Source organism: Setaria viridis, chromosome 6, assembly GCF_005286985.2.
Source record: "Setaria viridis chromosome 6, Setaria_viridis_v4.0, whole genome shotgun sequence".
In the NCBI taxonomy this organism is placed as follows: domain Eukaryota; kingdom Viridiplantae; phylum Streptophyta; class Magnoliopsida; order Poales; family Poaceae; genus Setaria; species Setaria viridis.
In genome coordinates, this window is record NC_048268.2 from 24239175 (window position 1) to 24263435 (window position 24261).

The 24261-nt window shown below is 48.2% G+C and overlaps 1 protein-coding gene across 1 annotated transcript; it reads right to left on the reverse strand.

Moving 5' to 3' along the window:
* Window positions 1-3848: 3848 nt before the first annotated feature.
* Window positions 3849-4181, reverse strand: LOC117861831 (uncharacterized). The gene has a single exon (XM_034745363.1). The coding sequence runs from the start codon at window positions 4179-4181 to the stop codon at window positions 3849-3851; it is 333 nt and encodes a 110-aa protein (XP_034601254.1).
* Between the last annotated feature and the right edge of the window lie 20080 nt (window positions 4182-24261).

The following is a 24261-nucleotide window of genomic DNA, read 5'->3' on the forward strand; positions in this document are numbered from 1 at the left end:
AGTAGGAACATCATGGATTCTAGTGACACAAATTACATATCCAAAACATGCATGTCAAAGGAAGCTAACCAAAGTGGTTTCATATTTTCCAGAGCATCCTATGATTTATTAAGCATTTAATGGCTTTTATATAAAATAAATTCTAGGGCTAGATATAGGACAGTAACATGCACATGAATATTTCTAAATTAAACTAGACATCATAAGGAACCTAGCAAAACAAGTTTCATATTTTTCTCATTTTTCTGCCATTTCCTATGCATTTCCAAGTTTCAGCTATTTTACAGAACGACCCTTGAAGTTTTTAAACATTCGCAACGAGGTCCTTGCATTTACACCTTAGACCCTAGGAATATATTTGGCTTTGCAATGTCATCCTTGGGGGCTCGGCCGGCAGCGCTCTGGAAAAATCCGGCGAGGTGGGTGTGGGGTGAGGGCTCAGGCGCGACGAGCAGCTCACCAGTGGTCATCGGGTTGTGAGGGTCGAGGGCGGAGGAGGTCCGGCGGTGGTGCTCTGCAAGGCAGTGGCGGCGCAGCCGCGGGAGCTTCGTCTCCGGCGAAGGTGATGGCGGAGGAGGCCGAGGGAGGGCTCGGGAAGGTGGAATGTGGCTCTAGTGGCGCTCTGGAGGGTTCGCGTGGTGGCGGTGTGACTCGGAGGCAAGAGGTCGACGGAGGGGTGTCAAAGGCTGACCGGGGTTGGCCGAGCGAAATAAGGCGTGCGTCGGGGGAGATTGCGTGCGCGCTCGGTTGGGCAGCGCGGCGCGCGTGCTATCTCTTCACCGCCAGCGGTTGGGCGATGGGGCGGAGCCAGATGGGCGGCGCCGTGTGGCAATGACATGTTCGCCGCGCGTGGTAACTGCGCTCCGAGCGCACGTGCGTTCGCGTGTGGCGTGCGAAGATAGGATCTTTGTGCTAGATTTTCTTCAACTTTTTGAACTAAATGATGAAAACTTCAAATATAAAAGTTTGAGTTTGAACTATGGACTCCAACTTCTACAAAGGCTGATGGGTGAAAATTGCAACAGATTTGGAGATAAAATAGTGTAAACTTTGGTAGAACACCGGGCAAAGCTAATTTTGAATTTGATTTGAATTTGACCCAACTTTGACCCAATTTTTGAATGCCTTCCACTCAAAATCAAAGAAAGTGCAAATTATAAAATTTGTTCAATTTACAAATTTCTACCACATTTATATTGGCCAAAATTCAAGTTTTTATACAAAATCTATTTTTATTTTCCTGCCCAAGTGAGTGCCATTTAGGGGGTGTTTTTAACACTTAGAAAAATCTGAAGTGTTTTTGAATTTGACACTTGGCAAATTTGATTTGTTTCTAATCTCTTTCTTAATTCCTCTTAGTTTATCCTTTTAATCACTATGGATGTCACAACGCTCTCTTGATCGTGCCTTTAACCTGCTTGCGCTGATAGAGGTGATTATCGGTGTTTAGACCCGACAACCTACCGAGGGGGTACCCGGGGTAGTGTTTTATGCGTGGAGCTCACCGAAGATCAGGAACTCGAAGGTGAAATCGAACACACAATTTAGATAGGTTTGGACCGTTTATATCGCGTAATACCCTACGTCCTTTGTGTTGGTTGGATTGTATTGATTGAAGTTGTTTGGACGGGGTCCCTGCCTCGCCTTATATTGTCGGGGGCAGGGTTACAGGTCGTACAAGTAGTTTCCTAATCCTCAACTAGTTCTTGTCATCCACGTAAACCATGCTGTCTTGCACCATAGCCTCCATGTCTAACACATCTCAGTGTACAACCCCGTAATATAAGACTGTCCAAACCTGCCGGTGGGCCCATATATGTATGGCCGACAAGCCCTGAGTACTTTTTAGTCAAATTTAGCAGTCCCGAGTACTTCGGTAGATGTCTCCGACTAGTTTGTGCTGCTCCTTTGAGGACTCCATTGGATTGAGTCTTCGAAGGAAATCAAGTACTGCCATGCAGCTAGAATGTGCTCAAGCCTCACTTAACTTGGTCTTGAATCTTAGATGGAAGTGCGATGAAAATCGCACTCCATATGGAGTAGCCTCTGTCGAATTTAATAGCCCGGTAGTCCACCAGGGGGTTACCCAAGTAGTAGGTTTGTAGGCAGGAAGGATTGCAAGATCAAGAACTCGAAGGTAATCACGAGAACACTAAGGTTTAGATAGGTTCGGGCCTCTGGAGAGTAATACCCTACATCCTATGTTATTGTGGATTGTATTGCTGGTATGGTATGTGGAGAGTTGGGATGCCCTTAGGAGGCGTCCCTAGCTGCCTTATATAGGCTGCAAACTAGGGTTACAAGTCGGTTTGGATCTAACCTAGCAGTTGTTACATGGAAAGCAATCCAAGTCGGATTACAACAAGTATCCTGCAATATCCAGGCTAATTTGAATCGTCCAGCCTCCTTGACTTGCGCTCCAAGTATCTTCACATCCTTGGCCTGCACATTCTGATCGAGCGGGCTCACTTGTCAGGACCAGCCAGTATTCTGGTTGGTGGGGACCCATGGGGTACCCATATCCCTCAAGCCCCCGAGCGATGTGAAGGTGAACAGGAACCTGAGGACATCGCAGTGAACTTGGAATATGGTCGGCTGAAGCTGCGATGGTGTCATAGTGACGGAGAGGCTACGCAGTTCTCGAAAAGAAGAAAATCCGAGTGAACGTAGAGCTATACACGCAGAGCGAAGTCGAGTGCTGAATTGATGGATGGCGAGCATCTAGTAAGTCAAAGCGAAGGACATGGAGCGCATCGCAAGATGCACTCCATATGGAGTAGCCCCCGAGCATTGAACCGATTAGTATAATCGGTCCAATGGTCAAAAATGAAGAAAAAATTGATCCCAGAAGCAAGTCCTAGTACCCGAGCACAAGGATAGGCGAAGCCACGGAGGCACGCCGACCCGAAATAGGCGCCCAACCCCCGAGTATGAGGACTGGCGGAGCCACGGAGGCACACCGACCTGTAATAGGTGGTCAGCCCCCGAGTACAAGGACTGGCGGAGCCACAGAGGCACGCCAACCTAAAATAGGCGCCCAGCCCCCAAGCGTGAGCGCGAGAACTGTGGAGCCACGGAGGCATGCCAACCTGAAGTAGGTGCTCAGCCCCCGAGCGTGAGCGTGAGGACTAGCGGAGCAATAGAGGCACACCGTGAAAAACATAACGGAAAACCCACGGACTCCGTCCAGCGCATGCGCCACAATAACAGAAAACCCGCAGACTCCGTCCAGCGCGTGTGCCGCAATAACGGAAAATCCATAGATTCTGTCGCTAGGTCACGCCGTTGTCTTCAAAAGCCAAAGGGGTGCGGTTCCATTTTCATTTCAGTTAGCCACACTCGCATCATCGCCGTCGCAGTCCACGGAGCACACCACCGCTGCACCCATGAACCCTAGGCCGCACTGTCGTGCTTTCCAATCTGCTCGCACGTACCCCTCCGCCGCCACCCAAGTTAGCCGCCGCACCGTCGTATGCGAACCAAAACCCTAGCGACCATTAGATCCAAATCGTGAGGGATTGAAACCAAGGAGATGGCCCAAGAACAGGCACCATATCCATCCTCAGTTTGGGTAAAGTCTGTGATGATGGAGGAGCGCATCTAGGCGCTCGTCGACCGGGGTGCTTACATTCACGGATGAAACTAGCAGCTAAGAGCTTATTGAGTTCTACCCTAATGGCCTCCTTGCGATCTTGGGCGAAACGGCGAAGCTTTTGTTTGACCGGCCTTGCTGTCTTGCTCAATTCCAAGGAGTGCTCAGCCAGCTCCCGCGGGACACCGGACATATCGGATGGCTTCCACCCGAATATGTCCGAGTTGTCCCAGAGGAAACTAGTGAGCGCGAGTTCCTATTTGGGGGAGAGGTCAGACCCAATGAGGGCCATCTTGGAGGGGTCTTCTAGGCCGAGGCAGATCTTCTTGAACTTTGGTTCGGGTTGTAGTGTTGTGGTCATTGGCTCTATCTCTAGGATCATGAGTTGGTTCTGGCCCACCTTCTGGGCCTTGGCGAGCATGGCAGTGGCATTGGTCGAGTACTCCAGGGCTTCAGCAAGTTGTACCACCTCCATGTCACACTTGTATGATGTCTCAATGTCACCATAGATGGAGAGGACACCGTTTGGAGCCGGCATCTTGAGGATGAGGTAGGTGTTATGCGGAACCGCCATGAACCTCGCGAGCATGGGTCTACCAAAGATGGCATGGTAGGAAGTTTTGAAGTTGGCCACCTCGAAGGTGAGGTGCTCCGTACAGTAGTTGTCGGGCGTTCCAATGGTAACTGGCAAAACAACTGGGCCGATAGGATAGGATCTTTTGCCGGGCATGATGCCGTAGAAGGGGTCTTCACAGGGTTGGAGGTGGTCGAAATTGAAGTCCATGTGCTTTAGGGTTTTGGTGAAGATGTTGTTAAGCCCGCTGCCACCTTCAATTAGCACTTTTGGGAGGAGAGCCCGGTCTATGGTCAGGCAGACCACCAACGGGTAGGACCCGGGATCCGAAATGTGGACCCAGTGATATGAACCCGCTAGGGTTGATTCCCGATCTTTCGATGAGAGGCGTAGGATAACTCGATTGGTTGATGGAGATGATGTTCACGGCTCGACTACAGCCTTCCAAGCTGCGCCTTAGCAACCGATACACCACCTCCAATGGCTGCCGCGATCTTGTGGAGCGCGTCACCCGGCCACTAGGGCACTCGTCCTGCAAGCAATCGAAGAACAAGCAAGAACAAGTATAACAAACAACTCAATTGCAAATATAGAGATGGAAACCAATCTGAACTCACAAAGTTGGGGTTCTGAATCGAGTAGAATGGATGGTCTAGTCGACACACACGTCTACAAGGAAGTAGCAATGGCTAAACTTTCATCAAAACAAAACCCAATCTGTTTGTGGTGGCTCTAATCCTTATTAATACCTAGGAGGACGACCAGGGGGGTGTTGGGGTCGTGCTCCAACCCTAGGACATGTCCCTAATGGACCCAACTTGATACACGGCCCATCGGGCCAAAATAGGTCGACGCAGCACCTCTGGACAGAAAACCTCTCGGTAGTATTTTGATGATTGCGGCCGACTCCGAATAGATATGGATATGAGTCCAGATCCATATGAAAATAGATATTATAAGAATTCCAAGGAGTACTTGAACGCCTAAAACGGAGTCCGGAGGAGGTCGTGGCGGCCGTTGCAAGTTGACACAGAGCTGCAGTCCGAATCCAGCCCCAAAACGTGTTGGATTGGAACTCTTTCTTTTCTTGGACCAAAAGTGACGTGGTGGCCTGGTGGAGGACGTTAGGAATACTTGGGCTTGGCCCCCAATCAACTTCTTTGGTCCTCCATGCCTTCCATGTGTGTTTAACACTATTTTTGATATATGTATGTATTTCTGAAATTGACAACGAATACACATCATGGTGCAGCATCAATTCATCAAATGTATCACATATAATTATGATAAAGAATTGTTTCACCTCGGAGTCAAAAGATGCCAATATGGTTGTATCCGAGCATGTGATGTCCTCATCATTCTCCCCTTCTTGGCTGCAAGTCGTCCTCGACTTGCTCCAATGGCATTCTAAGTTGCTTGCTTTGATGTTGGAGCACGAAGCGACGACCATGCTCCATGGCCACAACCGGTAATGCTCTCCTTCTTTGGTCTTACCCTGTTGCATATGGGAAAAACTAGAAAAATTTTGCAAGACATTATTAGAGTTAGTGCAGCCCGCTATTTGATCATGGTGCTCCTCTCGCTGGTGCAGCCTATGTTTGCGGTCGCTGCAGAACGCCGTTGGGCCACCCATGATGATGTTGACTTGATAATTCGGTCACTGGAACTCTCCGTTCTGGTTGGTGCCGGTCCGGTGGGTGTCTAGCTTTGGCTGGTCAAGATGCTCCTCTATGTGCTGATCATTGTGGTCGTCGAATTGGCGGTTTCCGCGGTCATCATCGTGGCGGTGGTCACAATCGTCGCGATCATCACGAGGGTGGTCACGGTCGTTGAGGTGGCAGTCGTCACGGCAATGGTTGCTGCGGTCATCATGTTCATCGCGGCAGCATTTGTCGCAATGATTGTCATCCCAGCGGTAGTCATTCCGGCGGGGTCGCTTGTACTCCATCGGGGTGCTGAGCTCTTTCTTGAGGATTGTGCAGTCCTGGAGATTGTGACGTGCATCCTTATGGAAGGGGCATGAGGGCAGCCTTAAATAGCTTGCAGAACATGTTGCGGTTCATCAGGCTAGAGCGGAAGTACCAGATGATGTCGCGGTCCTTGACGCGAGCCAGCCTATTGTGGTTCTTGAATAAGCGGTTCACATACTCTTAGAGAGTTTTGTTCTTCTGCTGGCAGACTTGCCCAAGATTCTCTGTGTTTCCAGGTCGGCTGTAAGTGGCCTGGTAGTTCTGGGTGAAAGCCCTAACAAGCTGACCCCAGGTGTCGATGCTGCTCGGCGAGAGGTTCACTAGCCACAGGAGAGGGGTGGGACCTATTGCCACAGGGAAATAGGCGGACATCTGGTCGTAGGTGCTGTTGGTGGCTTTCACCGCGGTGTTGTACATTTTGAGCCATATAGTGGGGTCGGAGCGGCTGTCGTACTTTTCGTTAATAGCCGGCTTGAACGAGGCAGGCCACTCAACGACCCTGAGGTGGGAAGTGAAGGGAGCGAAACCATCGATCGCCGTGTTGTCATCGTCCTCGAGGTTGTATTCGACGGGTGGCACCCTGGGGCGTCCACTGTTGTTGTGCCAGGGTCGGACGTGGGCATCTTCAGGGGTGCCGTACATGCGTTCATAGTCAGCACGGTGACACATCTCCTCTTCTTGGCATTGGCGATCCTCCTATTCTGCGTCATGAGTTAGCCTGCCATCGGGTCCAGGAGCATCGTAGTCGCGGTCGTACTCAGCAAGGCAGCAGAGCTCAGCCTCTTCCCACTCTTGGTGGCAGTTGTTGAGGTCAGTGTGGAGGTCACGGCAGTTGCGTAACTGTTCGCGGAGGTCATATTGCCGATCTTGCCTGCCACGGTTCTTGCCATCGCCTCTCCTACCACCGCGGCGGTTGTCATGGTTGTCGAGTTGATGGGCATTGTTGGCGGTTGGGTTGGCAGGTTGCTCCACCTCCTCTTCATGGATGAGCTTCAGCCGACCTCCCATGTGGTTACTGCAGTCGCCTCAGTGGTGACCGGATCTGCTATGAGCGGATCAGCTTCGAGAGTGCTGGGTAGATGTGGACCGGGAGTGTGTTGCCCAGCTTTGGGCCCACTCTTCGATATGGGCATTAGCGATGCAGACACGTGCCCAGATCCGCCGAAGTGGCTCTGAGTTTGGGAGGTTTTCCAGATCGGTGAAGGCAGCCCCCAGGGTAGCCTAGGGTGTAGTGAAGACGTTGTGGCCGGCCTCCTCAAGGTCAGCTTGTAGATTGCAGGCACGCATAGGGCGCCTGCGTCTGCCCCGAAAACCGTCCTGATCGGTGTTGTCACCATCGTTGGCGTGTGGTGGGTCAGCGTTGGCAGCAGGCAGTGGTCGGCACTGGTTGCCTACCGCCTCGGCTCCCATGTTAGCAGCAGATTGTTGACGTTGTTGGGCGTTGGCTTGCTCATTGGCGTCGTACTGCACGGTCCCAGTACTTGGCGTTGCAACCTTCTTCCTGAGAAGAGGGTTCACCATCCCTGGGTGGATCGTCGGTGGAGACCATGAGGGCTACACGATCTAGCATGGTAGAGTTGCTCTCAACATCGTTTCCATAAGGATTCAGAGCCAGGATGATGCAGGGGATCTGGAACTCACCACAGTCAAGAAACTGGGCGGGTCCTGGTGGGCCTTCAGATTGGATCTGAAGAGACTGCGCGAGTTTTGTGGAAAACACGGTAGTCAAGTTCCTCAGACCAAAGTGGGCGCGGTAAGGATCCTACGCTGACCTTGTTGGGCGTAGTGCCCTCTCGAAGAGGTTGATGCACTCAACAATGGTGTTACTGATGCGATCTATCTCCACAATCAGATCGGAGGGTGTGGGTGGGCAGGTTGCAGCAGGGATGTTGGGAATCCTCTCGGAGACGGAGAGGTCGTCGATTTGTTGGCGAGTGGCACGAAGGTCTTCGGGTGGAGGTCTTGTTCTGCTGGTGTAGATCCAACGGATGCCGAGCGGGCAATGGACGCCGAGTCGATGAAGAAAACGGTGGAATCGGGATCCACCGGCATGGTCCTGTAGTGAAGCTGGATCAAGATTGCGAGGATGTCCTTCATGCTCTTGGGGAAGATGAAGCTAGGGTGAGATGCCGTCGAGCTCACTAGGGAGGATCTCACAATCGCCTATACCTCGCGTGCCAACTGTCGAATTTAGTAGCCCGGCAGTCCAACAAGGGGTTACCCAAGTGGTAAATTTGTAGGCAGGGAGGATTGCGAGATCAAGAACTTGAAGGTAATCACGAGAACATGAAGGTTTAGACAAGTTCGGGCCTCCGGAGAGTAATACCCTACGCCCTGTGTTATTGTGGATTATATTGCTGGTATGGTATGAAAGAGTTGGGATGCCCTTGGGAGGCATCCCTGGCCACCTTATATAGGCTGACGACCTAGGGTTACAAGTCGGTTTGAATCTAACCTAGTCGGTTGTCACATGGAAAGAAATCCAAATCAGATTACAACAAGTATCCTGCAATATCTGGGCTGATTTGAATCGCCCAGACTCCTTGACTTGCGCTCCAAGTATCATCACGTCCTTGGCCTGCACGTTCTGATTGAGACGGCCCACTTCTCATGATCGGCTAGTATCCTGGTCGGTGGGGACCCATGGGTAACCCATATCCCTCAGCCCCCGAGCCTTTGGTTGAATCGAAGAATTAGGCTGAGGGTCAATCTTGTAATTTCACATCTCTTTTACCTTAAAACCTAAAGAAAAAACTTTTTAGCCGACAGTAACCTTATCTCTTCCGAAAAAATTGGAAACCGTCCAGCGATAACTGTGGGCTTTTAAAAATAGAATATTCCCCATTAATCTCACCTCGCAATTAATTGTGCCGTGATTATAAATAATAGAGGAATTCATCCCTTCCATTTTACCTAAGCCATTGTGCCCTTTCATCTTCCTCACTGTAGCCCTAGCGCCGCCGCTTGCCATTCTTGAGCTCGAGTGCCACCGTCTCCCATTGCGTAGCCCGCGAGCTCATGCACAAGAAGGCCCTTGTGACAATGGGGAAGAAAGCATCCTCCAGCAAGGCGGCAAAGACCAAGAAGCGGAAGGCCGTGAAGAAGGAGAAGGAGATCCAATTGCCAGCACCAAAGTACGGCAAAACCGACCAAACGGCAGCGTCAAATCAGTCTTGCGCCTAGAAGAAATCTGTGATGAAGGAGGCAGACATCCAGGCTTTGGTAGGTGCTGATCTTCTCCAGGAGCAAAACTTCACCTACTGGAGGGAGGCCCATGGCAACCCATGGCCCATGGAGAGCTTCTCCAATGAGACAGTCATCTTTGCACACTTCATCGAACGAGGTCTAGCTCTCCTCTCATCCGATTTCTTCCGTGGGCTCTCGAGGTATTACAATCTGGAACTAGTCCATCTCAACCCTAATTCCATCTTGCACGTCGCCATTTTCATGCATCTCTGCGAAGATTTCCTTGGCATTCAACCACACTTCCAGTTATTTAGGAAGTTTTTCAAAGTTAAGCTCCAGCCTAAAATGGACCATACTGAGGTAGTCCGGAGCGGGGGGGAGGGGGGGTAGGAATCTAGCTGTGGGAGCAAATCAAAGGCTAGTACTTGGATTATGAACTCATAGACTCCCACTCGGGCTGGAAGCAACGATGGTTCGACATCCAAGTACTGGCCACCATCCAGTCTGGAACAACCAATGGTTGGACGAGCCGAGTACTGCAGACAGCTTCCAGCTGCCAAAGCTTATAGAGAAAATTATCACGCTCAAGAGGAAAGGTCTGACTGGCATCGCTGTGGCCTTCAGCTTCATGAGCAGGCGTCCAACCCTTGCAGTTGCGCTGCAGATGGGGGTACGACTACTCGGGTTCCAATGACTCATCGCAGATGACGTCACAGGACTTGTCTACGGATGAAGTGATGCCATGGCTGAAGCACTTCTTCAAGCATGTCAGGGGCATCCTGATGATTGTATGAGAACATGAGGAGGAGGAGAAGAAAGAGGAATCAGAGGATTGGTCCTCCTTCAGCAGCTCTGATTTAGATGCTGCTAAAAAATTTGTTGTCAAGCCCCATCTGTTGGACAAGGCGGGATCATCTTCCGGGACGTCCAAGTGTGAAGCTAAGGACGTCTTGGAAGCTGAATTTGCACCACCCCTAAAGAAGGCACGTACTGTCACCGTCAAGTGGGTGGTGAAGAAGTCATCCACTGATGAAGTCCCACCTCTGATAATAACATTCGAAGAAGGACAAGATCCTGGCGATCGAGTACTTGTAAGTTGTATTGCTTTCTGTCATGTGAATTGCAAGTAGTCGAGGAGGAGACAAAGGCGGAAAGAACGACTACAGAAGTCATGCGGCAGGAGCGGCTGCTAGCAATAAGGGAGAGCGAGGAACCTCATGTTGCCAGGGCCGACCCTGTTGTGGCGTAGACTACTCAAGGAGTAGAGACGGAAGCTAAGGCTGGCAAGGATCAAGTTGAAGATAAGGCAGTCCAATAAGTAAGTACCCGAGTACTAATTGTGAGCCATCATTTTACATTGTGATACCAATGACACTTGTCTTGTTTCAGGAAATCCGCCAGCGTGGACATTGGGGGTCTAAGCCCAAAGCCTGGAGCTGATGGCAGTAGCCGCTCAGCCCTAGAACTTGCCCTGAAGCCCATTATTCCACCGCCAAAAGAGTAGCCCACACCTGAAATCTCCCTAGGTGCAATATCCCTTGTCGCAACCCTTATGCATGATGTTATACCATCGCTTAATGTTGTTGTAGTGCCAGCCCCCAAGCCACCTGTGGTCGAGCCCGTGGTGGCGACTACTTCCGCAATGGTGGCGACTCTGGTAACCCCCGAGCCGAAGGCAGAGACCGAGACAGCGATGGCGACTACTACTGGAGTCGAGGCTGCACCTGTAGCCCCCGAACCAGAAGTTAAAGTCAATGCCGACGATGCACTGCCAGTGCTAGCTATCATCCCATTGTTTGAGGTGGGGCCGCTAACTAGTTGCGATGAAGCCTCCCTTGCGTGTTCGGAAGCCGGCCCATAGATTAGCCGGGTGTTGGTCCCTCTCGGTGCACTAAATGCTGAGGAGCACAAGGAGCGTGACGAAACATGGATTGCTCCCATGGTGGACCTGGAGAAGATCCAGCTGCTAGCTGACCCTCTGACCACCATAGAGATGGAGGCCACGGTCATGGAGATGCATCGCAGTCTAGGAGAGTTCACAGAAGTAAGTTTTTTCTTTTGTGTTGTCTTCAAATTTGAAATTAGTACTCGTTCCTATATGAGTAGTTGTTCTGTTTTTGTAGAAACTGATCGAGCGCTCCCACGAAAAGTAAAAAATCATCCAAGGTTATGGAGATACCATCATGCGGGCTCAAGCACTTGAACATGAGCTAGCCAAGGAGCGGCAGTACTCCTCCAGGCTACTTACGAAGTACTACGGCCAAGCTGCCCAGTACCAGAATCTTACGCAGAGCGTCACAGAGGAGAAAAACTACCTTCGGAAGCGCAACAAAGAATTGAAGAATCAATTGGAAGGTAAGTTGTCACCTCCGGCTGATCTTCGAGTACTGATTTGCACTTGATGAATCCGACTTTCTCTTTATGTTGCTCTTGTAGCGCTTACCAAGGAAAAAGAGGATCTCCAGGGTCACGCCACGAACTGGCAGAACTACTGAGTGATGGATTAACACGACAAGTTGACTGCCCAGTACAAGACTCTGGAGCACAAACTGGAGAAGAAGAAGAAGTTGCGCGTCGACGGAGAAGTCCAAATGGTAGATCTTATGACGAAACTCCGAGCACAAGAAGTTGAGTTGGCGGCAACCAAACTAGCTATGAAGGAGCTAACAGAAGCCACTCAGCCTGTCGCTGATATGGTGGAGCCCCCAAAAGAAGGTGTGGAGCCCCATCCTTTGGCAAAGTTACTCAAGGAAGTACCCGTGAAGATCACCGGCTACATTTTGATGATGGCATAGTCTATTTCCAAGCAACTGTTGTCAATGGTTAAGTCTTTCTACCCGCAAGCCAACTTAGCTCCCATTGCGAAGGGAATTGCAAAGGACTGCTCTGATGAGCAGTTCCAACAGTATCTGGAGGAAATGGCTCCCATCGCTATGGAAGTAGCCGGTTAGATAGACCTTGAGTAGCTGTAATGTAAAAAACATGAAGTTATTGTAAGATAAACATATCATAATTGAAATAAAATTTGAATTATTTGAAGTCTTGTCTCAAATTTTATTGCTTGTCGACTTGTTTTAGTTTCGGTTTTAGTGCATCTCCCGAACTACCTTGATAGTTGCTCATAATTGAAATGAAATTGCATTATTTGAAGTCTTGTCGCAAATTTTATTGCTTGTCAACTTGTTTTAGTTTCGGTTTTAGTGCATCTCCTGAACTACCTTGATAGTTGCTCGTGTGGTAGTCATGAGTGTCTGCGCACAAGGCTGCTTCTTGTGAGCCTCTTCAGATACGTGATGTAGAGTACTCTTAGGATGCAACCCCTTTTTGCTGAGTGCAAGTACTCGAGTATCTGAATAGTCAGACTCTTTAGGCGAGTAGACTCTTCAAGACTTCATTAGCTCGAGTCTACCTTTGCAACCTCTCTGGAGTGTTTGGGTGTTGTGCTCCGAAGACCTAGAACTACAGATTTGTTTATTACAAGCTGCGACTAGATAGAATTGTCTAGATAAGATTTTGGGTAGTATAGATAACTCCCAAGTTACTAACAGCTTCTTCTTTCAAAGACCATCGATGGAGAGAGTTGTTCCAGGAGCTGGTTAGCTTAGGATTTTGTGTACAGGCTTGCTTTTTTGCAAGTCACTACTTATCCAATAGGTTGAATAACCTGAAAGATGTGTGCGGCTGCATGAGGACGATTTTTTTCCAAACGAGTTGAATAACTCGAAAAATATATGTGTAGACTTGTGAATACAAGCCGCGAGTTGGGCGAAAGTACCCGTGGGAGCTGAATAGCTTGATGATCTTACTTTTGCAAGTCGCAATCACGTAGAGACTAGTCATTTTACAATAAAAAATAACTCTGCTTTATTGAATTGTAAATATAAAACTAAGGCCGATGGCCAATTTACATGAATATGTAAACTATGGGTAAAATTGACACAGGTGTTCGATGTTTCACGAGTTGTCGACTTCTTCACTAGTGAGAGTTTGGAGCCTATACAATCCAGGCCCAGTGACCTTGGAAACGATGAAGGAACCCTCCCAAGGCATATTTAGTTTGTGTAGCCCCTTGGTGTCTTGGATACGCTTGAGAACCATGTCGCTTGTGTTGAACGAACATTCTTTGATGTTGTGATCGTGATAGCAGCGAATTCCTTCAAGGTACCTTGCTGATTGGACGAGTGCTGCACAACGAGCTTCTTCGGGGCTGTCTAGGTCTAGACGCCTTGTTTCTTCTATCGCACCCTCCTCGTATTGCTCGACTACTGGATATTTTCACAAGACGTTGGCAGGGAGGACGGCTTTTGATCCGTAGACAAGGAAGCAGGGTGAATACCCTATAGACTTGCACGGTTGTGTGCGAAGTCCCCAAAGGATGTTGGGTAGCTCTTTGAGCCATTTTCCACCCTTGATGTTTCCAATGTCGTATAGTCTTTTCTTCACAGCTTCTAGTAACATCCTGTTGGCACGCTCAACTTGGCCGTTGGCCCATGGATGAGCGATAGAGACATACCGGACGTCGATCCTGCTATTCTCACAATACTCCCAGAACTCGTGGTTGTTGAATTGAGCCCAGGTCTGTGATAATGCGGTTTGAAAAGTCGTAGCGATGGACAATTTTGTCGAGAAAGTCGAGTACCTTGTCTGCCTTGGGGCAAGTCACCGGCTTTACCTTGATCCACTTGGTGAACTTGTTAATCGCCACGAGTACTCAGTTGAAGTCCTCGGGCGTTGTAGGTAGAGGACCAATCATGTCTAGCCCCTAGCATGCTAAGGGCCACGAGGGTATTATGGTGATTAACTTGTAGGTAGGGACGTGTTGTTGCTTGGCGAAGAATTGACACCCTTGGCATCGGCGAACTAGTTCTTCGGCGTCAGCGAGAGCTGTAGGGTAGTAGAAACCTGCTTTGAAAGCTTTGCCCACGATCATTATTGAGGATGCGTGGTTGCCACAGATACCCTTGTGTATTTCCTCCAGTATGACCTTGCCATCTTCTCGTGAGATGCACTTCATGAGTACTCTTGATGATGCACCTCATCTGTAGAGCTTATCCGCGACTATAATGTAGTTCTTGTAACGCCGCGAGACTTGCTCTGCTTCTATTTTGTCTAGAGGTAATTTGTGCTCCTTGATGTAGTCGATGAAGGGGTTTCTCCAATCTATATCAATCATCATGACCTCCCGGTCTGGCGCATTATTGCCCCAATCGGTGGTTTTTGGTGGCGCCGTCTCCACTATGGATAACTTGTGTAGCTCATGGACGAAGACCCTAGCTGGGGCTTGAGCACGAGTAGATCCAAGCTTGGATAAGACATCTGCGGCTACGTTGTAATCACGAGCCACATGATGAAACTCTAGACCAAAGAACTTGTTGTCTAGCTTGCGTTCTTCTAGGCAGTACACATCCATGTTGTCCTTGTGGTGGTCCCACTCGTTATTGACTTAATTTATGACTACCAGCAAGTCGTTGTAGACCAACAGCCGCTTGATTTCTAGCGAGACTTCAAGGCGGAGCCCGTGCAGAAGCACTTCATATTCTGCATCATTGTTGGATACCTCCCAGAAGATTTGCAACACATATTTGAGTTATTCACCTTTGGGAGAGATTAAGAGTACTCCTGCACTAGCGCCCTCGAGCTTGAGTGATCCATCAAAGGACATGACCCAATCCTCTGGACATTCTGCCAGTGTGGGTACTTGATTTTCCCGCCACTTTGCCATGAAATCAACTAGTGCTTGTGACTTGATGGCAGTTCTTAACTTAAATTCCAAGGACAAGGCTCTGAGTTCTACTTCTTACTTGGAAATTCTTCCTGTTGCATCTGTATTGTTGAGGATGTCTCCCAAGGGGAAGTCTGTGATGACAAAAAATGTTGTGTTCCTAGAAGTAGTGTTGTAGCTTCCGTGACATGAGTAGTATTGCGTATAGCAACTTCTAAACTAGCGGGTATCTAGTTTTGGAATCTCAAAACACCTTGCTAACGAAGTAGACGAGCCTCTGTACTTTGTATACATGGCTTGGTTCTGGTCTTTCGACCATGATCGCCGTGCTAACGACATTAGTAATCGTGGCAATGTAGAGCAGCAAGTCTTCATTGGGAGTAGGTGCTATGAGGACCGGTGGCTTTGATAAGAAGTCCTTTAGTTGTTGAAGTGCTTGATCTGCCTCCTCGGTCCACTGAAATTTTTCTTGCTGCTTGAGTAGTTTGAAGAAGGGTAGTCCTCGTTCCCCAAGTTTTGAGATGAATCTGTTGAGGGAAGCCATGCATCCAGTCAGCTTCTAGATGTCTTTGATGCACGATGGGGTGTGCAAATTTGTGATGGCAGTGATTTCCTCGGGATTAGCCTCGATTCCTCAATGACTGATGATGAACCCAAGTAGTTTTTCGGAGGGAACATCGAACACGCATTTTGTTGGGTTCAGTTTCCACCTGTATGCTCGTAAGCTTGCGAAGGTTTCTTTTAGATCTGCAATCAAGTCATCGTGATTTCTGGTCTTTACGACCACATCATCCATATACGCCTCTACATTGCAGTGGAATTGTTTCTTGAAGCACTCCTGGATGGCTCGTTGATATGTGGCTCCTACATTCTTCAACCCGAAGGACATTGTAGTGTAGCAGAATGCTCCGTAAGGGGTGATGAATGCGGTCTTGATTTGGTCTTCTTCCTTGAGAGCTATCTGGTGATACCCCGAGTAGCAATCAAGAAAACAAAGTAGAATGCATCCAGCCATCAAGTTGATGACTTGATCAATCCTAGGGAGCTCGAAGTGATCCTTTAGACAATGCTTGTTGAGGTCTGTGTAGTCGACACACATCCTCCACTCGTTGTTGTTTTTCTTCCGCACCAAGTCAGGATTAGCCAGCCACTCTGGATGATAAACTTCTTTGATGAAACCAGTCGCGAGTAGTTTGGCCAACTCTTTTTTCATTGCATCCCTTCTGTCTTGGGCGAATCGACGTAGTCATTATTGCTTTGGCGTATCTTTGGGATCCACATTTAGTGAATGCTCGATCAACTCCCTAGGTACCCCCAGCATATCAGATGACTTCCATGCAAAGATGTCTCAATTGCCCCGGAGGAAGCTGACAAGCTTGTCTTCCTATTTGGGGTCCAGCCCTAAGCCAATCAGGGTGGTCTTGGAGCTATCGCCAGTCTCAAGGTCAATGGCTTTAAGATCGACTTCATTTGCTGGCTTGACCTTGGTTGCCCCTGACTTCTTCTCTGGAATCTCGAGTTTTGTCGGGGACAGTTTCTTGGAGGTGGCGAAGACTTGCATCATGGAATTTCGCACTTGAGTGGTCGCTACCAACTCCATGGCTTCTGTGTCGCAGTCGTAGGATCTTTTCAAGTCTCCGCGCAGGGAGAGTACTCCCTTGGGTCCCGACATTTTGAGTACTAAGTACACATAATGCGGGATGGCCATGAACTTGGCAATGCAGGTCTTCCGAGGATAACGTGATACGAAGTTTCAAAATTAGCTACCTCAAAATGGATATACTTTGTCCGGTAGTGTTCCTTGGTCTTGAAGGTAACTAGCAAAACCAACTGACCAAGGGGTACAACCGCGTTGCCTAGGACAATACCATAGAATAGAGAGTTGATCGGGGTAAGCATATCCGTAATGTCTAGGCCCATTTTCCTCAAAGTCTTGGTGAAGAGTAAGTTAAGACCACTACCGCCATCGATGAGGACCTTGGTGAGTCAAGAGCCTGCGACTACTGGATCTAGGATGAGAGGGTAGCGTCCTAGATCTGAGAAACTAGTCCACTGATCCTGCCTTGAGAAGGTGATTGGCACTCGGACCACTTGAGAAATGTAGGCGTTGCTGGTTTAATGGACATAATCTCCCGGAGGGCTAGTTTCTAGGACCGCTTTGTAGCAGTACCCGGTGTGCCGCCGAAGATGACGTTGACAGTGTTGGACGGGTCCTGGAATTTTCCGTTGTCGTCATCGTCTTCATCTTCTTTGGCCTTGCCCTTTTCCTTTGCTTCAGAAGGTTCCGACAGATCTTTCATGACTCTGCGAAGGCTATAGCAATCCATCACAGAGTGCTTAGAGTGGGGGTGCCATGGGCACTACTTTTTCAAGAGCTCCTTGAATGGAGTCCTTTCTTAATTCTTATTGCTTTTCTTGGAGGACTGGGACATCGCCGTGACAGTATTGTCTGGCTTTCTTTTGCAACTTGGACCACCGGAGTAGTTACCTCAGTTGTCATTGGGGCGATTGTCTTGTCATTGCGCTGGCTATTGCTCTGATTGTTGTTGTTCTGGCCTCTGTTGCGACTAGACTCAAACCACTCGATCTCCTTATCTTCTTCATCCGCCTAGTCTTGTATCATAATCTTTAGAGACTTGATATCTTCCAGGCTTCTCCTGCCAAAATTTTGGAACATCCGGTGATCATAGAGACCGTTCTGGAAGCAATCTATAGCGTCCCGTTCCGTGATGTCCACGATAGTGGCCTTCTTGTCGAAGAAACGGCGTAGATAACTACGCAAGGTCTCGCCTTGTTGTTGTTTGGCTTGAGACAAGTCGATCCTGTTGCCAGGACACTGCATTGCTCCTGCGAAGTTGTTTGTGAACGCTGCCTTGAGTTGACTCCATGTGTTGATGGAGTTCCCTTTTAAGGATTCAAGCCATGTGAGTGGCCCTGCCTCCATGCAGATGGGGAAGTAGATGACTTTGGTGTCATCGTTTCCTCCCGCCGCCTGAACTGACAACAAGTAGCACCACAGCCATTGGACTGGGTCCTGCTTGTCGTCATATTTGGTGATGCCCAGAGGTTTGAACTTGTCAGGTAGAACCATCTTGCATACTCATCTTGAGAAGGCGGGGAACCCGTTAGAATCTTCTCCCAAGTTCAACTTCTTGTTCACGCTCGCGACGGAGCCCTTCAATGATTATACGGGCGTCGCGGTTGTTGTTGAGCTTCTAACAGAGGTCACATGCTGGGAGTTCAGGCTCAGGATGGGGCCCACGATGGCGTCGGCCTCTTGAGGGTTCTACCCAACTACTTTCAGCCCTGTGCTGACTTGGTCTGGGGTTCTCGATTCTTGGAACCTCATTTTGACTTGGTCTGGCAGTACTGTCGTCATAGGATGAAGTGTGTCGAACTGAGTGTATCGGGCTCCACTGATCGAGTTATTCATACGCACGCTCCGCCAGCTGGGCCAATTGTCTGGTGTACTTATCTTGTGTCATTGCCCGGGTAATCAGGTCAATGGAAGCGATGGTGGCGAGAGGGGTATGGTGTTGACGCGATTAAACTGCTTCAAATATATGGTCCAAGTTCATGATGGGTAGGTCAGACGCAAGGCGGCAGCGACGATCTGCTCGTGCCGCGTTTCTTGCTCACCGTCAGTTCCTTTGACTTTTAGTTTCTTCTCCTTCTACGTTGGTAGTGAGCTCGTCCGCCGACATGTCGTCTGGATGGTGCTCGCGTCATGGGTGCCTTTCTGGTGGTTCTTTGCCGTCACCATCTTGAGCAGTAACGATGGCGAGTAGACCCTGCTCCAGAGAGAAACTACCTGAACTTGATGTGATGACCTTTGTGGAGCCATCTTCTTCATAGATAGGTGACAGAGATGTTCCTTCCTAGTACAGGAGAGTGTCGAGGTAGGCGACAAGGCGTGACTTGTCATCCTTGGTGAGAGTAGGTGGCTTCATGTTGGGCCAGTAGATGAATCTGCCTTGTAGAGTGGACATAATTACTAGGCCCTGCTGTGGACCTGATAAAGGAGTCTCTTCATCTTGATCCAAGTAGTAGTCGGGGTCCTCGACCAAATTCGAGTTGAATTGTGATCTGGATAGGGTGTCTTGGTAGACAGCCCTCGAGTTTTGGAGTCTTAATGGGAATCGACTTGTGTTGTAGGCCGATTCACACGATGGCCTGAGCGCCCGGTCGTGGGAACTAGTCCAACTATTGGGAGAAGCCAAGTTGTACTCAAACTCATCCCTGGATCCTCGAAAGAGGTCAAAAATTTCATTGAATTTTTCAATGAAACCCTCCAGATCTTGGCGATGGAGGTTGATGTCGGACTGCTTCTCCTCCGGGGTCGACGCGATGTGGCGCTCGAAACTTCCAACGCCGTTTGCGATGCAAACCAAGGAGCCAAATATGAATGTCACGCCCGCTTCGAACGCGATGGTGGGCTTGATGATGACTGGAGCCATCGAGCTCGCCAGTGGATCTTTAGCGAGATCCCCTACCTGGCGCGCCAACTGTCAATGTTTAAACCCAGCAACCTACCGAGGGGGTACCCGAGGTAGTGTTTTATGCGTGGGGCTCGCTGAAGATCAAGAACTCGATGGTGAACTCAAATACACGATTTAGACAGGTTCGGGCCATTTATGTTGCGTAATACCCTACGTCCTGTGTGTTGGTTGGATTGTATTGATTAAAGTTGTTTGGAGGGGGTCCCTGCCTCACCTTATATTGCCGGGGGTAGGGTTACAGGTCGGTTGTTTACAAGAATACTATTCAGATTCGACTAGAGAGTCCTACTCTAATTCGTTCGAGTAGTTTCCTAAGCCTCGACTAGTTCTTGTCCTCCACATAGACCACGCCGTCTTGCACCTTAGTCTCCATGTCTAACACATCTCGGTGTACAGTCCCGTATTATACGATTGTCCAAACCTTTCGGTGGCTCCATAGATGTATGGCCGACGTGATCATGACATGATCTTTCTTGTGTAAGGTGAGGGGTTTTGGGATCTGGACCGGAGGTATAGATTTAAAGATGCTTTTTACTAGGATCATATCTGTGTTGCTTTGCTATCCATGCTCAGAATTACAACATATACATAGTCTAAGTTGCTCTATATTGGTTATCTGGCTCTCCCTATTATCTGTCTGTACATGCTTAGTAGATTGGATCTGAATCTCTCATAAACAAGTTAATACTAAGAATGCTACACCACTAGAAAAATGACCTCTCATCCACAACCTCAGTACCGGTCACATTTGGACCCGGTACTAATATTAGCATTAGTACCGACTTCAAATTTGAGATCGCCTGGAGGCCCTTTAGTACCGGGTGGAGCTCCCACCAGGTACTAAAGGCTTTAGTACCGGGTGGCACCACCCGGTACTAAACCGCCAGCCCCTCCCCCCTCTCTCCCTCTCTCTCATCAATAATTCTTATCCTGCTGCTCCCATCTGCGCATTCTCTATCTCTCTTTCTCTCTCTCCCGTCTGCTCCCCTCCCTTGTCCTCCCCACACTTCATCTCCTCTCTCGCAGCAGTGCGACGCAGCGCCACCCTCTGCCTCCCCTCCCCTCCCCCCTCCGCGCGCCATCGGGGCGAGGTGAGGTGAGGTGGTGGCGGCCATCAGGGTGGCGGGGAGCGGCCGTCAGAGCAGCGGCGGGTGGGCGGGAGCGGGCGTGGAGGCCAGCGGCGGGGGCGGAGGAGGCCGGCGGAGGTGGAGAAGGCGGAGGGGGCCGGTGGCGGCGGAGAAGGGGCGGAGGAGGCGGAGAAGGATGGTGGGGCCGATGGTGGAAGGAGGCCGGGGCTGGCGGGAGCCGGTGGGGGGATTTGTTTTTTTTAATTTTTTAATACCCTTTAGTACCGGTACTAAAGGACCCCCCTCTAGTATCGGATTGCTAGTACCGGTTGCACAACCATTACTAGAGGGGGTTTACGGACCGGTACTAGAGGCAATTTCTCTACTAGTGCTAGTTGAAATAGATCTTGTGATATAAGTTCCACGGATTGATAAATCTTGGAGGAATACTTTAAAGGAAGAGCTACAACTGATCCATATGCTTTCGGTTCACAATTGGTGTGCTAACAGCTGTCAACACAGTCCTTGATCCCAGGAGTGTTTTGCCAACTGCCGACATGAAGAAATGAAATAGGATTTCGGACAAGTGGTGGAATTGAGAGGTCGATTTTTCAATGAGCAAAGAGGAAAATCAAATTTTTAAGGAATTAGCTCAAATGATTTAGAAGTAAGTATTCCTTTCATTCACGAGTTGCACACTAGTTCAGAAGGATTCATGAGGTGATCATAAAAAATTTGTAAGATAGCTTAAAGAAAAGGTACACTGGTACGCCCTCTCATCCAACGAACCCGCAATCGCTGTCTCTAACTAAATGTTCAAATGAGGTCGTGTACAACAACCTTAACAGGACCTACCTCATCACTAGAGCTGTATAAGTCAGAAGCTCCACGTACCGTTCTAAAGTCGAGGGTATGATTTGATGATTGGTTTTGGTAGGGTGGCTGGTCAACTATATGCACCTCTAGGAATTAGTGCGTGAATTGCGATCCAAAAACTGACGCATGGGATGCACCCTTGAGTGGAGAATGGAAGAAGGGAACATAGCATGTCACAAGAGCTAAGGTGAGGGGGCCATTCCTTAAGTATGGCAAAAACAACTTTTATCATTTATATATCAATAGGTGCAAATCAATTCCCGGACTAGTTAAATCGGTACACTAATCATCCCATCTTAATCTCAACTTAAATAAAGATGTAATGCCATATGATAACGGTTTAGGTGCGGGATAAGAGGGCATAGCTTCCTCATGTCGTGTGAATTGTTCAAATGCACGCACTTCAATTCTACATGATTTTACCATGAATCTCAAATTTTATAAGACAGTCAATTTAATGCATCTATTTTGGTTTTACATAGCAAAGCAATCAACAATATGTATGAACAAACACTTTGTACTGGACAAAAGAGTTAACAAACATATCAAAACACATGTATGATTTAACAAAAAAGACCAACATAAAGATAAATGAATCACCAAAAAATGTCAAAAAGCTTTGGCTTGTATTTAAGTTAACAAGTTTATGGCATTGTGGATTAGTTAGCATATGACATGGCTAAGTAGTGATAAGTCAAATAATTACGCAGCCTAACCTATATTCACTTAGTGCTAAACTGTTGTTAAGTTGAGGTGGGGGATGACTAGTGCATCCATTCACTTATTTAAGGGGTTAATTTGCGAATTTTTATTTTATTTCAACCCTTTTAAATCTAAAATTTTATAAATAACCCCTCCTGATCTATATTTCCAAGAAGTAGCTCTTTTGGTCACGCAAACTCTTTATCGCGACTAATACTTAGGTCACGCCACCTGCAATGGCATGACCAATATGCCACAATGGCATAAACAAAAATCGACTACAATGTAGAGTTGATGTGGCGAGCTATTCACACCACACCATCTGGCATGACTAAAGGCACGGTCACACCAGATAACATGGCGTGACCAGCTCTTTGAGCTGCTAGCTGCCTGCCTGCACCATCAAGGGCATCAACATACATATCACTTTGCCTATTTCGTTCTCCCATTTTTATTAGCTAATGACCTTCTAAATTCGCTAAACTCAAACTATAATCTATAGAGCGCATACATTCCATTTTAAGTGTTTGCACTCCAAAACATGGTGTGAAAATTTGGAAATCCAATTTCTAAATAAACAAAGTGTTATTAGTTGTACCTATAGAGATCAAAATCAAGTGATGGAAACTTTGATTCAGTTATTCGTCCACGCTCTACGGCTCTAGTGCACATCATTTGTATCATCTGTAAACATCTCATGGTGTTTGTTTGGTATTTTTTTTTATCTTTTTGGGAAGTATTTTGTGTTCTTAACTGGGAAGGAAATCATATTTATTGCTTGTGAATCGTAATTAAGAGTTGTAGTGGATTAAGTTGGTATGAATGATCTTTGTGAATTGTGATTTGTCGATGTGATCGTACGTTGAACAAAATTGATGTGGTCGAGGTGGATCGAGCCAAGCCAAACTAGCTTTTCTGCTCGTTAATGAGCCGAATGGAGCTAGCTCTTTTAGACAACAAGCCACATCAAGTTGAGCCGAGCCGGCTCGTTAACCACCCCATGTCCAAACGCATGCCGCACATACGCCTACATCGTCCAAGCTCTTGCTATCTTTCTTAGGTGATGGCTACAATTCGATGCAACAATGTCCTTAGGTGTAGACGACTACAATTCGTAGCAACAGTGTCCTTAGGTGTAGATCTTTACAGTTTGTAGCATCAGTTTCATCAGGTGTAGACGGTTACAATTCATAACGACAGCCGGCTACGTTTGTAGCAACAATGCTCGGATCTAAATAGCTATATTTCTACATAGCGACAGTGTCCTCCTCACTGCAGGATGAGGGGCGGCTGCAGGAGGCCCATCTTGGCCACAAGGAATTTTGACAGGAGCCTGCGCCCGGAGGGGAAGAGGCACGGGCCGGTGGAGGTGAGGGGCGAGCCAGCAGAGGTGAGCCAACAGCAGCCAAGGAAGGGGGCAGGGGAACGAGGAGAGGAGTGGTGGGAGGTTGGAGGGAGGGGTAGTATAGATAAATCTCTCTTCAACTAGCATTTAGATAGTGGATCCAAGCACCCATTACCTGGCTAAAAAAGTCCCCAAACTTTAGATGGGTGGATCCAAAAATAGGGCCTAAGACCCGCTTCTGGAAATCTTCGTAATTATGTGTGTTAGTTTCTCTGAATCAGCATCTTCACCAGCTATCAAAACATTAACTCGAAATAATATCAAAGCAATAATTTACTATGACACGGCGATGACGCTATCGTCACGGGGTCTCCGCAAATTAAAGCCACCGATAACTCATATGTTCCACCCATATTATATCTACACTAGCTCCATATTGTATATGGATGACAACAACAAACGTAACAACCAACGCAGCTTAACTGGAGGTTTATCAAACATACTTTGTGGATGTAAATAACTGTACGCACCCAACAGACCTCAGGGATTGACAAACTGGACATTCTCTACAAGTTATATCCTTAAGTATTGACACTGAAAACGGAAGAAAGCCTCAGGAATTGACAAACTAGACATTCTCTACAAGTTATATCCTTAAGTATTGATGCTGAAAATGGAAGAAGATAAAATTTTCACATGCCATGTATTTATAATTTTGTATCATCACG

Excerpts from the sequence above, each read along its gene's own strand:
- LOC117861831 (XM_034745363.1), bottom strand. The coding sequence starts at position 4,181 with ATGCTCGCGAGGTTCATGGCGGTTCCGCATAACACCTACCTCATCCTC.